Source organism: Oncorhynchus gorbuscha, linkage group LG02, assembly GCF_021184085.1.
Source record: "Oncorhynchus gorbuscha isolate QuinsamMale2020 ecotype Even-year linkage group LG02, OgorEven_v1.0, whole genome shotgun sequence".
Taxonomy (NCBI): Eukaryota; Metazoa; Chordata; class Actinopteri; order Salmoniformes; family Salmonidae; genus Oncorhynchus; species Oncorhynchus gorbuscha.
In genome coordinates this window covers 55,637,907-55,655,892 of record NC_060174.1, presented here as the reverse complement: position 1 = coordinate 55,655,892, position 17,986 = coordinate 55,637,907, and the positions used below count along the sequence as shown (strand labels likewise).

The window sequence follows — 17,986 nt, the reverse complement described above, 5'->3', positions numbered from 1 at the left end:
TACCGTGTACACCTGTGTCATGGCTGGGGTCCGCCCCTATGTATATACCCCATGGCCGCGACACACATTCTCTACATAATTTTTGAGGCACCTCTAGCACAATAGGGGATTGGAGTGATCCATATAGCTCACATAACCATGATTACATAAGTAACATTTGTTATGTTTCACAATTTTGGATCCCTCCAATATATTGGGATACCCCCGGAAGGGGAGACAACGCCCAGAACCGCTGAACCAACCACAGAGGGAGGTGCCACATTTACCCGATAGTACCTAGCAAAGGTACAAGAGGAAGCCCAGCTGGCCACAGCACAGATATCAGCAAGGGGCATTCCTCTCAGAATAGCCCAGGATGCAGCCACACCTCGTTTTGAATGTGCTACCACAGATCCCAGGACTGGCCTGCCAGCCAGGCGGTATGCTGTCGTGATTGTGTCCAGGATCCAGTAAGAGAGCCTCTGCTTTGATAACCCAGTCCCCAGGAATCTCTCATCATAGCAGACAAAGGAGGACATAATGCACACCCCGCATGACTCGGCACAACCTCAATACCAGCGCACCAAGAGCAAAACAACCGCCAGTGCAACTGGTATGCCGCGGTTGTAGCCGATGCCCTTGCACTCTGCATGGTGTACATTATGCCCTCCTGTAGTCCTTACATTGACCATTGGTGCCGTTCAGCAGCCAAGTCCACAGACTGAGGCGGTGCGAGTTCCCCCGGCCTAAGACAGCATGTCGGGTCTCATGGGCAGATGCTAAGGTGTCACAGACAACAGGGATAGGAGAAGGCTGAACCAGGGTTGTCTGGGTCAGTATGGGGCCACCAGCAGGAGACGATGCTACGCCATCCTGGTCCTGTCCAGCACAGCCTGGATTAGGGGAAAAGGGTGGAATGCTCACCATCGTGAGCCAGAACATCCAAGCCCAGAGGCCCTGGTGGCTCCAACATGGAGTACCACATGGGGCAGTGTGTATTGTCCGAGGAGGAAAACAGGTCCACCTGCACCCTCCCGAACTTGTCCCACAGGTGCTGCACCACCTGGGGATGTAGGCTCCAGTCCGAAGCAGTCCGAAGCGAGCAGGCCCTCCCTCGAGAGCATATCCGCTGCCACATTCAGGATGCCAGGTATGTGCCCTCCGCATAGAGACTCTAGACGTCCCTGAGCCCAGAGACGGAGCTCCAGAAGATGGAGGTGGTGGGACCTCAGTCCATCCTGATGGTTGATGTAAGCCCCCATTGTGGTGTTTTCCGTAATCTCACCAGGACGTGTCTTCCCTTCAGATGTGGAAGGAAAGACCACAGGGCCAGCAGTACAGCTCTTAGCTCTAGTGTATTGATGTGCCTGCCGCAACAAGGGGGTGGCCAACAGCCTCTGTCCGACCTGCCCTTGGTCAGCCGATCTGGGAGGCGTCTGTGCTGACCAGCTCCAGGCTGCACATCCTCTGCATCTCCACCCCACTTAAGAAAAAGGAGCAACAGCGCCACCTCAATAATGCCCTGAGGCACTGTGCGGTCACTCGCAGTTGACGGTGGCACTTCGGGTGCAGCTGGTGGGAGTTGAACCACCGTTGAAGAGGCCGGAGATGGAGCAGGCCCAGGGGAATCAGCAACAAGGCTGCCATCAGCAAGCACAACAGGCTTTGGCAGGTTAGAGCGGATACGACCGACGCCTCCCGAAAGTTGTTGAGTCAAGATAAGATCGCCTGAACCCTTCTGGTGGGCAAGCGTGCTCTCATGAGGACGGAGTCTCGTTCCATGTCAATGAAGGCCACCCTCTAGGTGGGCGTCAGACGACTCTTCTTGTCGTTTACAGTAATACCCAGCCCGCCGATGTGGGTAAGGAGCATGTCTCTGTCTGACAGGACCTCGGTCCTGGTCGGGCACAAATCAGCCAATTGTCCAGGTAATTGAGGATCAACAATCCTCGGGACAGAGTCCATGCACTTTGTGCTTGGAGGAATAGGAACCTGATGAGGGAAAAATTACCCAGTACCTCTGCAAAAAACGGGGAAGACCCATGTGTGAAAAGGCCACTCAATGTTGTCTTGGTAAGCAACTCCAGTGTATATTTGGCTTTGTGTTTTAGGTTAATTACATTTACATTACATTTAAGTCATTTAGCAGACGCTCTTATCCAGAGCGACTTACAAATTGTTGTCCTGCTGAAAGGTGAATTTGTCTCCCAGTGTCTGTTGGAAAGCATACTAAACCAGGTTTTCCTGTTACGTCCGTCATTTGTGGTAGAATGACCGGACCAAGGCACAGGGTGGTAAGCATACATCGTTCTTTATTTGGATGAACACCAAAGAAACAACAAAAGACAAAACGAACATAAAGTTCTGCAGGCTATACAGCAACTAACAAAAACAAGATCCCACAAGCTAAATGTGGGAAAAAGGGCTGCCGAAGTATGATCCCCAATCAGAGAAAATGATAGACAGCTGCCTCTGATTGGGAACAACACTCGGCCAAAAACAAAGAAACAGAAAACATAGAATGCCCACCCAAATCACACCCTGACCTAACCAAATAGAGAAATAAAAAGTCTTTTCAAGGATTTTGCCTGTGCTTTGCTCAATTCCTTTTATTTTTATCAACCAAAAAAACTCCTTAGTACTTGCCGATGACAAGCATAACCATAACATGATGCAGCCATCATCATGCTTGAATTTATGAAGAGTGATACTCGGTGATGTGATGTGTTGGATTTGTCCCTCTGTATTCAGGAAATTATTTTCTTTGCCACATTGTTTGCAGTTTTATTTTAGTGCCTTATTGCAAAGAGGACGCAAGTTTTAGAATATTTTTTATTCTGTACATGCTTCCTTCTTTTCACTCTGTCATTTCACTCTGTCATTTAGATTAGTATTGTGGAGTAACTACAATGTTGTTGAACCATCCTCAGCTTTCTCCTATTACAGCCACTCTGTAACTGTTTTAATGTCACCATTGGCCTCATGGTGAAATCCCTGAGTGGTTTCCTTCCTCTCCGGCAACTGAGTTAGGAAGGACGCCTGTATCTGTAGTGACTGGGTGTATTGATACATCATAGAAAGTGTAATTAATAACCTCACCACGCTCACTGTCTTATCCGGTGTCCTGTGTGAATGTATGTATGCTCTCTCTAATTCTCTCTTTCTTTCTCTCTCTCGGAGGACCTGAGCCCTAGGACCATGCCTCAGGACGACCTGGCATGATGACTCCTTGCTGTCCCCAGTCCACCTGGCCGTGCTGCTGCTCCAGTTTCAACTGTACTGCCTGCGGCTATGGAATCCTGACCTGTTCACCGGATGTGCTACCTGTCCAAACCTGCTGTTTTCAACTCTCTAGAGAGAGCAGGAGCGATGGAGATACTCTTAATGATCGGCTATGAAAAGCCAACTGACATTTACTCTTGAGGTGCTGACTTGGTGCACCCTCGACAACTACTGTGATTATTATTATTTGACCATGCTGGTCATTTATGAACATTTGAACATCTTGGCCATGTTCTGTTATAATCTCCACCCGGCACAGCCAGAAGAGGACTGGCCACCCCTCATAGCCTGGTTCCTCTCTAGGTTTCCTCCTAGGTTTTGGCCTTTCTAGGGAGTTTTTCCTAGCCACTGTGCTTCTACACCTGCATTGCTTGCTGTTTGGGGTTTTAGGCTGGTTTTCTGCACATCAGCACTCAGCTGATGTAAGAAGGGCTATATAAATACATTTGATTTGATTCAATGTCTGCTTTTTTTACCCATCTACCAATACTTCTTTGCGAGGCATTGGAAAAACTCCCTGGTCTTTGTGGTTGAATCTGTGTTTGAAATACACTGCTCGACAGCGGGACCTTACATATAGTTGTATATATGGGGTACAGAGATGAGGTAGTCATTCAAAAATCATGTTAAACACTATTATTGCACACAGAGTTGATTCCTGAACTTATTTAGGCTGGCCATAACAAAGGGGTTGAATACTTATTGACTCAAGACATTTCAGCTTTTCATTTGTAATTCATTTGTACACAATTCTAAAAACATAATCCACTTTGACATTATGGGGTATAGTGTTCAGGCCAGTGACACCTTTCTCTGTCCAGTTTCAATTGAAATTGTCCAACATGAACTGCACTCGCTAGCTAACTAGCTTTTATTTCACCTTTATTTAACCAGGTAGGCCAGTTGAGAAGAAGTTCTCATCTACAACTGCAAGCTGGCCAAGATAAAGCAAAGCAATGTGACAAAAACAACACAAAGTTACACATGAATAAATGTACAGTCAATAACATACAGTGGGGCAAAAAAGTATTTAGTCAGCCACCAATTGTGCAAGTTCTCCCACTGAAAAAGATGAGAGAGGCCTGTAATTTTCATCATAGGTACACTTCAACTATGACAGACAAAATGTGATTTTTCTCCAGAAAATCACATTGTAGGATTTGTAATGAATTTATTTGCAAATTATGTTGGAAAATAAGTTTTGGTTAATAACAAAAGTTTATCTCAATACTTTGTTATATACACTTTGTTCGCAATGACAGAGGTCAAACGTTTTCTGTAAGTCTTCACAAGGTTTTCACACACTGTTGCTGGTATTTTGGCCCATTCCTCCATGCAGATCTCCTCTAGAGCAGTGATGTTTTGGGGCTGTTGCTGGGCAACATGGACTTTCAACTCCCTCCAAATATTTTCTATGGGGTTGAGATCTGGAGACTGGCTAGGCCACTCCAGGACCTTGAAATGCTTCTTACGAAGCCACTCCTTCATTGCCCGGGTGGTGTGTTTAGGATCATTGTCATGCTGAAAGACCCAGCCACGTTTCATCCTCAATGCACTTGCTGATGGAATGAGGTTTTCACTCAAAATCTCACGATACATGGCCCCATTCATTCTTTCCTTTACACGGTCGTCCTGGTCCCTTTGCAGAAAAACAGCCCCAAAGCATGATGTTTCCACCCCCATGCTTCACAGCAGGTATGGTGTTCTTTGGATGCAACTCAGCATTCATTGTCCTCCAAACACGACGAGTTGAGTTTTTACCAAAAAGTTATATTTTGTTTTCATCTGACCATATGATATTCTCCCAATCTTATTCTGGATCATCCAAATGCTCTCTAGCAAACTTCAGACGGGCCTGGACATGTACTGGCTTAAGCAGGGGAACACGTCTGGCACTGCAGGATTTGAGTCCCTGGCGGCATAGTGTGTTACTGATGGTAGGCTTTGTTACTTTGGTCCCAGCTCTCTGCAGGTCATTCACTAGGTCCCCCCGTGTGGTTCTGGGATTTTTGCTCACCGTTCTTGTGATCATTTTGATCCCACGGGGTGAGATCTTGCGTGGAGCCCCAGATCGAGGGAGATTATCAGTGGTCTTGTATGTCTTCCATTTCCTAATACTTGCTCCCACATTTGATTTCTTCAAACCAAGCTGCTTACCTATTGCAGATTCAGTCTTCCCAGCCTGGTGCAGGTCTACAATTTTGTTTCTGGTGTCCTTTGACAGCTCTTTGGTCTTGGCCATGGTGGAGTTTGGAGTGTGACTGTTTGAGGTTGTGGACAGGTGTCTTTTATACTGATAACAAGTTCAAACAGGTGCCATTAATACAGGTAACGAGTGGAGGACAGAGGAGCCTCTTACATAAGAGGTTACAAGTCTGTGAGAGCCAGAAATCTTGCTTGTTTGTAGGTGACCAAATACTTATTTTCCACCATAATTTGCAAATAAATAAATAAAAAATCCTACAATGTGATTTTCTGGATTTTTTTCTCATTTTGTCTGTCATAGTTGAAGTGTACCTATGATGAAAATTACAGGCCTCTCTCATCTTTTTAAGTGGGAGAACTTGCACAATTGGTGGCTGACTAAATACTTTTTTGCCCCACTGTAAAAGAAAAATAGAAAGATCTTTGTACAGTGTGTGCAAATGTAGAAGAGTAGGGAGGTAAGCAATACATAGGCCATAGAGGAGAAAATAATTACAATTTAGCATTAATACTGGAGTGACAGATGTGCAGATGATGATGTGCAAGTAGAGATACTGTAGTTAAAAAGAGCAAGAGGGTATGTAATAATATGGGGATGAGGTAGTTGGGTGTGCTATTTACAGATTGGCTTTGTACAGGTACAGTTTTCAGTAAGCGGCTCTGACAGCTGATGCTTAAAGTTAGAGAGGGAGATATAAGACTCCAGCTTCAGAGATTTTTGCATTTCGTTCCAGTCATTGGCAACAGAGAACTGGATGGAAAGGCGGCCAAAGTAACTGTTGGCTTTGGGGATGACCAGTGCAATACACCTGCTGTAGCGCGTGCTACGGGTGTTGCTATGGTGACCAGTGAGCTGAGATAAGGCAGGGTTTACCTAGCGAAGACTTATAGATGACCTAGAGCCAGTGGGTTTGGCGATGGATATGTAGTGAGGGCCAGCCAACGAGAGCATATATATTATTATTAAGTCGCAGTGGTGGGTAGTATATGGGGCTTTGGTGATAAAACAGATGGCACTGTGATAGACTACATCCAGTTTGCTGAGTAGAGTGTTAGGGGCTATGTTGTAAATGACATCGCCAAAGTCAAGGATCGGTAGGATAGTCAGTTTTACGAGGGTATATTTCGTGCCATGAGTGAAGGAGGCTTTGTTGCGAAATAGGAAATGGGGTTGAATACTCTAGCTGATTCTAGGTTTCATTTTGGATTGGAGATACTAAAGTGAGTCTGGAAGGAGAGTTTACAGACTAACCAGACACCTAGGTATTTGTAGTTATTTGTAGGTGTACAAATAGGAAAAAAAATTACGTAGCTTGCTAAATTGTACAGCCAGCATTTTGTCTATAGTGATGCTGTTACAATTACCAAACATTTGAATGAACAAATCATTTTGCATCTGCACCAGAGATGTATTCGTGTGACACGGGCTTAAGAGGTGCAGGAGCTCAAGCAGTAGAAGAATTAGCTGCCAGTACTCCGCTATGGTGGGGTCCTGCCCAAGCCAAGCACTGTATACTATTATATAATGACATGCCATTTAGCAGACACTTTTTTCCACAGCCAGAATCAAACCCACTACCATGGCATTGCAAGAGCCATGCTCTACCAACTGCGCTACAGAGGACCAGCATATATCTACTGAATTAAGTAATGATCCACTGGGCTTGATATATTCCATTCTATTCTTGTCTGTGTTTTATCTGCAATTGTTTAGTCATAGGCCTCTGGCAGCAGCCCTCTGCCTATCCTCCTAGTAGCAGCCATTAAGACTTCTTTCTCAAGCACCATAACCACTGAGGCATGCAATGCTAACCTGTCACATACACTTGTGCTTTTTCCCCCAACTACTTTGCTTTCAGACCTACAGAGGTGTATGCCAACCCCATACTGCTGCGTACAGATGTAGGATTTTAATTGTATCACTTTTTTCATGATGGAAATGTTCCTGCACAGCAGAAAATGCAAACTTGTAGTGCATTCAAGTATAAAAAGGTTTCTAACGTTTGTAATTTCCACTATAAAATGTCAGACTTGATTTGCCCTTAAGAAAAATGTATCAACCCCTCCACAAATTGCCTACTAATTAAAATCCACATAATAATTCCCATTTCCTGTTGCTGCAGGATTATTTTCCTACTGTAGCAAACTGGCTCAATATAAGATCCTACATCTGTATTGACTGTCAAAAAAGGCTGGTCATTTAAACAACCGGTCAAAAGTTTTAGATCACCTACTTATTCAAGGATTTTTCTTTATTTTTACTATTTTATACATTGTACAACAATAGTGAAGACATCAAAACTATTAAATAACACATATGGAATCATGTAGTAACGAAAAAAGTGTTAAACAAATCAAATATTGATCTGGTTGAAAAGCCAAGAGTGTGCAAAGCTGTCATCAAGGTAAAGTGTGGCTATCAAAATATATTTTGATTTGTTTAACACTTTTTTGGTTACTACATAATTCCATATGTGTTATTTCATAGTTTTTATATCTTCACTATTATTCTATAATGTAGAAAATAGTAAAAATAAAGAAAAATCTTTGAATGAGTAGGTGTTCTAAAACTTTTGACCGGTAGTGTATAAATTGAGTTTTTCACTCTATTTTTTATGTAAATTATGACAGAGCGCCACCCTGTTTTGAGCCCCACCTGTTTAGCAAAAACTAAATAAATTGTTGCCTGTTTTGCATGTTATTTTGGCATTAACACGTGTCACATATCATATTACTAACACAGTAACAAAAAAAATATTTAAAAAATAAATATTGATATATTTAGAGTTAATAAAGCCATATACAAAGATGTCTCTTTTTTGATTTCTTGTGTAAGGCAGCTCCAAAATGCAGGTGTTTCAGCCTAATTCAGTGCTTTCTGTGGTGGAAGGGCAGCCAGTGGAAAATACAGAGCGTAGGGGTTGGTAATCTTCTCTAGTTGCGCAGTGATTGGCTCAGTGTTCTGTCACTCATGGGGACACTACGTCACCACAAAACCTACAGGGAGAGCTCGAAAGTTCAAGCCCCCTTGGGTGCTGCCATAGATTTACATTAGAAGTGCCCATCCAAGAAGGCTCAAGTTCATTGGTCACAGATAAAATGACGTCAAATCACGTTATATCTATCGTAGCTTTGATTGGACTGATCATGTAAACGTCATACTTTCACAATCTTAGCTAACAAGCTAGACAAGCAGTTATAATCATGAATCACATCGATAATCTACTGGAAAATCCCCTTTCAAATCATTGTCATATGAAGAAATTATAGATAAAACTTAGCGGTGCTCATCGGCCACTGGACATGAAGATTATACAACAAGTTGGAAATCGCAAATTCAACATTGAGTGGTTTGGAAGGAATCAGAGGCTAACTGCAAGCATTGCAAAGCAATCACTATTTTGCTTCCCCTGCCTGCTATTCGGTGGAGAGGGGGTGTGGTCCAAGTCTGGGTTTAAAGGTCTCTTTTCCAAGCTTAAAAAGGATAAACATTCACACGCAACACCATGGGGCAGAAAAGGTTGAATACATTGGCCATGCTGTCAATCCAGCATGACTTCTGCCATGTTCAACAGGGAAATCCTCAGACTTCAGTGAGTTCAAGACACATGGGAACTCTGAAACAATTTGCTCCGACTAGGAAAATACTTTTTGAACGGTCGGTCATCCAACTCGGAATTCCAAGTTGGGAACTCTGGCCTCTTTCTTGAGCTCTGACCTGAAGATCACTGACGTCATGATTCAGTCTTTTTTTCAGTTGTCATGAAAGCACCATAAATCCCGAGAATGTCAGACTTTGATGACAAAGTTTCATGACAAAATTTGCCCACAAGAAGAGCCGCAGCGCCACCTTCCTGCTCAAGTGAGCACAGCACAACGGTGAGTCCAAAAATGTCTTCTATGCTGCTGCATAAATGACGTAATATGCCAGGGAGATATGTATACTGTAGCTAAGAAAGTAATACTACGTGTATGTTATATAGTAAGCTGTTAGTAGCCCAAGTGTTTCAACCTAATAATTTGGTCCATTTCCCCCTCATAACTTAGCCCTAATGTTCTGACTTTGTGGTGCACATGTAGCCTGTTTCAGAGAAATGTCATCATCGAATGTTGTCTGCTTATATGCCCCCTTTATTTATCCTACAGTTCTGACTTGGTGTACAGGGAGAATACTGCAAGAACGACCCATGTTCTGAATTCTATCACTGTACATTTCGAAAGTGCTGTAACAAATAGTTATTTTGACTCTGTCCGTCTTAGCTCGCTCATTAATGACTTAATCGAAATTACGGATTGCTTCTTATCGGCTCATCGTTCCATTATGCCATAGTTTGTATGTCTCAATTGTCAGTAGAGACCACATTTGTTTAAGCAAGTCAGCAATATCAGCTATGTTTTTAAAAAGGCAGTGAATTAGGCTGAATTAACGGTTTCGCTACCAGACAAGGCTCCGCTGATAGCCAGGTGTAGCAGTGGTAAGGACTTACTCTATGGTGCTAAAAAAGAAAGCTCTGCTGTTGAGACAGCTTTATGTAGGCCTTAGCAGTATGTGGGCACCGTTTGTCACCGTTATAGTGCACTTAATGGATTGTTTAGCATTGTGTTGTGTAGTGGCTTTGCTGGCATGTATCTACAAAAAATATATATGTTTTGCCCCACCAAGATTTACATGCTAAAATCGCCACTACTAAGGTTTATGTGATTTTCATGAGGACTGTGTACTCTATTGTTGCTCTAACTCCCTCTCTAGTAACTTGGCCTATATGCATTGTGTAAGCCTTATGATGTCAAAAGAAATTCTCAGGAATCAGGAAACAGGATAAACTGTTGGCTAGAGATCAAATGCTACAGAGTTGCACTGGATGTTCATTTCGTGTCAATCAGCCTCTATCACCACTGTCCGTATTTGGCGAAGGACAGCCCAGACAGAATCATCATGGCATGGTGTTGTTACAATGTGGAAAACAATTTGAAAGCTCATCACACATCACTGGCTACAGTGGCTACATTTTCTAAGAGGCAAACATGTTGCAATTGTAGAATTTTATTCCATCTCATATACAATGTATTGTGTTCTATTCCATTCCGATATTCCACTGGCTGAATAATATAATAAAAATTGAATACAATTTAATAGAATGGAGCTCAACGTGGTTATTGTTCATATATTAGCCTACCTGTGAATTCCTCGTCGTCACTCTCCTCCTCTCCATTTTCAGAATCAATCTGCATGGCTTCCTCAATGAAATTGACCGCTTTCCCACTGGGTCTCGTGGCCGAATTTTGGTCATTGCCAAACGCGGCTCCTCTAATTTCACTGTCCTTCAGTTGGGTGAAATACTGCAAAGCGAACTCGAGCAAATCTCCCGGCTGATTCCTCAGCACTTCCACGGTAAAGCTCTGCAACAGCTCCGTCAATCCTTCAGGAATTTCTATACTCATTCCTGATGTCAAATCTATGAGAAATACGAATAAAATGTATATCTTTGTGCTTCCAACAAATGAAAGAATTCTGTTTAATTCTACTCTAAACAAAATACAGATTTTTGTTTTACTGAGATATGCGCTTAATTGCCCGGGGAATGTTCTATAATCCCCATGCAATGCAGAGAGTCCTTTCAATGTGCTGAATGAAAATGGCTCTGAATTTTTGGGACTCAGCATCTTCTGCTGCTTCTGGCTACACATGTGACCAAAGAAACCATGGCAACCACCATCCCAGGGATTGCGTATGAGAGCAAGCTGCAGCAATGCAATGGATGGCAAAAACTGCAGTGGCATAATGTTGGAGGCCTAATCAACTCTGCAATTGAGGGCAAAAACTGCAGTGGCATACTATTGTAGGCCTAATCAGATGACAGCCGTTGCATCAATGCTGCTTAATAAATAATACAGTCAAACTTTTTTCATTATGTAAATCAAACATTTTTACTTAATATGTGTGCAACAAAAGTTCAAAATTCACCAATGCCTTGTGCACACCAGTTGCATCAAAGTCCATTAATTTCAATGGGATACAATCCGCACTGCTGCGACTCATCTGCTAGACATCTGCCAGACTAGGCTGCAGTGCGTGCAGTGTATTTTTCCAATGTGTAGGTTGTATTGCCGTGCAGCAGAGATTTGTATATAATGACTAGATGCTCATATCTCCGCCCTAACAATGTGAGTCCTCCCAAAGGCGGGAAGGCAGGTGACAAGTTTAGGTCCAAAATTAACCCATAGGAACGCTTAGGGTTTATTATGAACAGATTTTGGCGAGAGTGAAACCTCCCACTTCACCTCTTCCTCTCTGAGTGGGGTCTTACATGCTGACCCATTATTGCAAAATACATTTAAACATACATGTTATTCAATTATTGCACCCACACTACTCGTGCGCGCCAACGAGCGTATGCATTGCCAAGTGCTAAAAGAGAAGTCAGTTCTATTTGTGACACTGCATAATCCCAAACGGCGTTCCATAGAATGCCGTGCAAGTCCTGCCTCTCCCATCTCCTCATTGGTTTATAGAAGCAGATACACACGTGCCATCTCCTCATTGGTTATACCCACGTGGGTGATTGAAATATGAACTTCAGTCGGTTGGTCGTGATAATACACCTATGAAAGTTAGATGCCAATCGCCATATGAAGTCCAAAGATGAAAAAGCCTGGAAGGAGGAGAGATGATTAGAAACGATTCGGTTGACTGGTTTATGTGTGGATTAATTGTCAGAGTAGAGGACCTTGTGCATTTCAGGTAAACTAACAACTCAACGTTTATATCCCAGGACAAATTAGCTAGCAACTGCAAGTTGGCTAGCTAAATTACCATAACTGTTTAATGCTTTTCGACCTTTCCCCAAATTAATATAATTGGTTCAGAGTTTGTTTTGATATTTCTACCTGCATGTCGTGATCACGTTTGGTGTGGGGGGACAAAATCAATTTGCGCACGATTTGGGTATGGTGTAACAAACTGAAGTAGCACCCAAGAAGGTGCTTACATGTAACTTTCAGCTATGTGTTTCAAATCAAATTCAAATTAAATTTATTTATATAGCCCTTCGTACAACTGCACATTTTTAGTGGCCTTTTATTGTCTCCAGCACAAGGTGCACCTGTGTAATGATCATGCGGTTTAATCAGCTTCTTGATATGCCACACCTGTCAGGTGGATGAATTATCTTGACAAAGGAGATATGCTCACAAACGGGGATGTAAACAAATTTGTGCACAACATTTGAGAAGCTTTTTGTGCGTATGGAACATTTCTGCTGTCTTTTATTTCAGCTCATGAAACATGGGACCAACACTTTACACGTTGCGTTTATATTTGTGTTTAGTATAATGCAAATCACATCAGCTTAAAAAGGGTTAATTAACCAGTTAAATGTAATCTATGTAGTACCCAAAAGTAATTATGTAATGAAAGGGCCATAAACAATAACTAGTAATGCTGCATACTCAAAATGTTTAAATATGACCTTTCTGATAAGAGGTAGTAACTTTTGAGGACATAAGCTCAAGTACACAGTACACATATGATAAAAATATGAAAATGTAAAATGTTTTCTGTTTTTCCTATTCAACAAAAAGCTTGAAAGGACTTGCATATTTTCTAAATATAGCACAATGAAATGATACAATTACTGACTGTCAACTTCCTTATAACTGTAACAAATATTTGTATGTTTAGTGCTAGAGAAAATGTGCATATTTTCTAAAGGTCTCTCTTGACCAAAACGTCTAACTCATCGTCTAACTCAGGGAGTACAGCAGGGGGCTGAGCACGCACCCTTGTGGAGCCCCAGTGTTGAGGATCAGCAAAGTGGAGATGTTGTTTCCTAACTTCACCATCTGGGAGCGGCCTGTCAGGAATTCCAGGACCCAATTGCACAGGGCGGTGTTGAGAACCAGGGCCTCAAGCTTAATGATGAGCTTGGAGGGTACTATGGTGTTGAATGCTGAACTATAGTCAATGAACAATATTCTTACATAGGTATTCCTCTTGTCCAGATGGGATAGGGCAGTGTGATGGCGATTGCATCGTCTGTGGACATATTGGGGCGGTAAGCAAATTGAAGTGGGTCTAGGGTGACACCTAAGGTGATGTTGGCTGCAGGGTAGCCTAGTGGTTAGAGCGTTGGACTAGTCACCGAAAGGTTGCAAGTTCATATCCCTGAGCTGACAAGGTACAAATCTGTCGTTCTGCCCCTGAACAGGCAGTTAACCCACTGTTCCTAGGCAGTCATTGAAAATAAGAATTTGTTCCTAACTGACTTGCCTAGTTAAATAAAGGTAAAATAAATCAAAATGATCCTTGACTAGTCTCTCAAAGCACTTCATGATAACAGAAGTGAGTGTTATGGGGCGATAATCGTTAAGTTACCTTTGCCTTCTTGGGTACAGGAACAATGGTGGCCATCTTGCTGCATGTGGGGACAGCAGACTGGGATAGGGAGAGATTGATGTCTGTAAACACACCAGCCAGCTGGTCTGCGCATGCTCTGAGGACGCCGTCTGGACTGGCATTCTTGCAAGGGTTAACACATTTAAATGTCTCACTCACATGGGCCACGGTGAAGGAGAGCCCACAGTCCTTCGTAGCGGGCCGCGTTGGTGGCACTGTATTATCCTCGAAGCGGGCAAAGAAGGTGTTTAGTTTGTCTGGAAGCAATACATTGGTGTCCGTGACGTGGCTGGTTTTCCTTTTGTAGTCCGTGATTGTCTGGAGACCCTGCCACATACGTCTCGTGTCTGTACCGTTGAATTGCGACTCCACTTTGTCTCTATACTGACATTTTACTTGTTGATTGCCTTGCAGAGGGAATAACCACACTGTTTGTATTCAGCCATATTCCCAGTCACCTATCCATGGTTTCTGGTTAGGGTAGGATATAATAGTCACAGTAGGTACAACATCTCCTATGCACTTCCTTATAAACTCACTCACTGAATCATATTTATAAATAAATACAAATACGTCAATATAATTCCCTGAGGCTACCCGGAACATGTCCCAGTCCGCGTGATCAAAACAATCTTGAAGTGTGGATTCCAATTGGTCAGACCAGCGTTGAATAGTCCTTAGCAAGGGCACATCCTGGTTGAGTTTCTGCCTATAGGAAGGGAGGGGCAAAATAGAGTCGTGGTCAGATTTGCTGAACAGTGGGCGGTTTGCATAAAGTCTAGTGGAGTTCCTTGAGGGCCGTCGTGGTATCGGCTTGTGACAATAACCTAGGAGAATTCCCTTGAGAGATAATATGGTTGGCATTTGATTGTGAGGAATTCTAGATCAGGTGAACAAAAGGACTTGAGTTCGTGAATGTTGTTACAATTACACAATGAGTCGATCATGAAACATACACCTCCACCCTTCTTCCCGGAGAGATGTTTATTCCTGTCGGCGCGACCCACAAAGAATTCAGGTGGCTGTATCGACTCCGACAGCATATCCCTGATGCTTCTCTGGAAAGCAACCCTTGCCCTAATTTCATCTACCTTGTTATCTAGAGACTGGACATTAGCGAGTAATATACTGGAAGCGGTCGGTGGTGTGCGCACCTCCGAAGTCTGAACAGAAGACCGCTCTGTCTACCTCTTCAACGGCGGTGTTGTTTTGGGTCCGCCGGCGGTGTTGTTTTGGTTCAAATGCCCTGGGTTGTTCGGACAAAGGATACGCAAAGTTGTATTCCTGGTCGTGGTGCTGGTAAGTTGACGTCGATCTGATATCGAATAGTTCTTCCTGGCTGTATGTAATAACACTTCAGATTTTGTGGGCTAACAATGTAAGGAAGAATACATAAAACTATTCTGCAAAGTTTCCTAAGGACTAGAAGCAAGGCAGCTCTCTGTTGACTCCATTTCATATTAATCTTGTTCGTCTATGACAAAGGGTTTTGTTTTAAATCTATGAATCATTCTTGATTAATCTATCTGAATTTGCCTCTGCGTTGAAACCACTCTTTCCTGTTGCCCTACGATGTAACGATTGCAGGCATGTGCTGTGATGTAGGGTTGAGCCAGGAGTTAGTTGGACAGTCGGAAGAGCGAATGAAATGGTAGGAGGGACATCCGAGCTTCAAGTGGTTTCAGATTTTATTTTCTACATCACAGTCTGACTAAATACTACTGTATCCGTTAGAACCAGGACAATCACTCAATGCAAGACATTAAGATCTACAGTCCCTTCAAGAGTTCCAAATTAGGCACTATTACAAAAACAATATCCCACATCGCAGGTGGGAAAAAGGACACACTAAGTATGATCCCCAATTAGAGGTAACGATAAACAGCTGCCTCTAATTGGGAACCATACACATACACCAATATAGAAACAATCAAGCTAGAAATCCCCCTAGTCACGATCTGACTTATTACACCATAGAGAACACCGAGTGCTCTCTATGGTCAGGGAAAGGGCGGGAAAGTGGTATTGGAGATTCTGACATTAATTCTCAACTCTAACCCAAGTACTGTGTAACCAGCAATTCCCAGTGAGATTTGTTCCATTTATAGCCGTTCAGTTCTGTGTTTTGGTACCCTATCGTAATAATACAAGTCATATCAGCTTAGGTGTTCATTAAGTCTTTCGGGTGTGAAAAATGGTATGGGAAAGTCTGACATCTCAACTCTAACCCGAGTTCTGTGTAACTAGCAATTCCCGTGGGATTTGTTCCGTGTCAAGCCGTTCAGTTATGCATTTTGGTACCCTATCATAATACAGCCTAAACAGGCGTCATTAACAATATTTGGGGTGTAACATGTTGGGAAAGGTGGTATTTGGCGAGTCTTGCATGAAATCTCAACCCTAACTTGAGGGTTTCAGTACACTGTTTGACCAGTGCCCCTTCCTACCATCAAGGTACAGGACTCGGTCTTTGCCAATAAGAACCAAGAGGGACTCAGCTTTGTGATGGCCTCTAGTAGGCTACTGAGTGAGAAGGGCTGCGTTCTGTTGTACTAGGCCCATCTGCACCACCAACTCCCCTGATGTTCTTCCACATATACTACCCCCAATTCAGTAGTGGTCTTCAGTGCGATGCACTGCTGCAGGTTTTTGTCCTCCATGACTGGGAAAGGCCCAGAATATCCTACATCCACCTCATTAGATCATAACAGGATGGATCGACAGTGATTCATATACATATATATATGCCATTTAGCAGACGCTTTTATCCAAAGCGACTTACAGTCATGTGTGCATACATTCTACGTATGGGTGGTCCCGGGAATCGAATCCACTACCCTGGCGTTACAAGCGCCATGCTCTACCAACTGAGCTACAGAAGGACCATAATACCTGGTTTGCATCCCAACATATTGTGTTCAGCACCCTTTAAGTCTTGAGAATAAAGACAATGACCATACAATTAGGAGTCAAATGTGTGGGCTACTACAGTATGCCTACTGCTACCCACATTTACAGTACATGTTATTCTATCTGGACTTTGGATGAAAGGACAGTTTTAAACATACAGTGTAGTTCAGTTGGTATGAGCAAGACAGAGAATGTGTTAATCATTTTTATTTGGATTTATGGGATAAGACAGTTGTACTAAGGACAGTCATCAATAAAAATCACAAATAGTGGTAAAAACAGTATCAACACATTTGCCTCAATTCAAGCTGATGCAACATGTTATGGTATCCTGTGCCAGAGTGTCAGTTGGCTGGGATTATACACTGCATACAGTTAACCACATATTGAAAGGGGGAATCTCCTTAGGACCTATCAATTGACCAGGAGCATCATTCTGTCCTGGGGATCAAACAAGTCAATATCAACTGCAACACTTACTAAAAATGCAAATACCAATTGTTTTGCAACATCTGTGGTGAGTAACGGCACAATCAGCAATCGGGAATTCGGTTTCACAATAATTTGGGGTAAACAATGTGAAGAAATAATAACAATAATAATAATTGTACTGCACAACATTAACAACCTTAACATTAAAGTATAGTAATAAATTGTTGTGAGATCACGTTACAAATGGGTGCATTATAATTAGCCAAGGTCTATCTCCTGTTTCACGGGGCAAGTTGATGTACAAGAGATTGTGGGTGTTTGAGGATAGTAGCGTGTGGGTGGGATGGTGGTGATGGACTCAGTCATGGATGGCTGGAGAGAAGGAGTTCCAGAGATTTGGTGCAATACTGGAGAAGGCCCTGTCACCAAAGATCTGGAGCTTGATCCTGGAGATGACAAGTGGCCAACTGTGTTAAAATGGAGTGAGCGTGTGGGTAGTGAAGAAGGTCTGGGGGGGTCCAGGTGGGGAAGGGCTTTGTAGGTCAGAAGGAGGATCTTGTATTCAATGCAGTGGGAGACAGGGTACCAGTGGAGTTCTCAGACGACAGGGGTGATGGTGGCAGGTAGCCTAGTGGCTGGAACACTGGGCCAGTAACCTGAAGGTCACTAGTTCTAATAATCCCGAGCCAACAAAGTGAAAAATCTGTCTATGTGCCATTGAGCAAGGCACTTTGAGCAATTAGAGGTTAAGGTCACCATTGATAATGGCAGTCCCTGGCTGTG

General features: G+C 43.0%; 1 protein-coding gene across 1 annotated transcript in view; it reads right to left on the bottom strand.

Moving 5' to 3' along the window:
- LOC124004867 (cAMP-dependent protein kinase type II-beta regulatory subunit-like) overlaps nucleotides 1-11,079 on the bottom strand; it is a 46,238-nt gene extending 35,159 nt beyond the window's left edge. The window contains exon 1 of the mRNA XM_046313697.1: nucleotides 10,644-11,079. Within this exon, the coding sequence (XP_046169653.1) occupies nucleotides 10,644-10,908 (265 nt within the window). The 5' untranslated portion in view covers nucleotides 10,909-11,079. The remainder of the gene's footprint in view (nucleotides 1-10,643) is intronic.
- Between the last annotated feature and the right edge of the window lie 6,907 nt (nucleotides 11,080-17,986).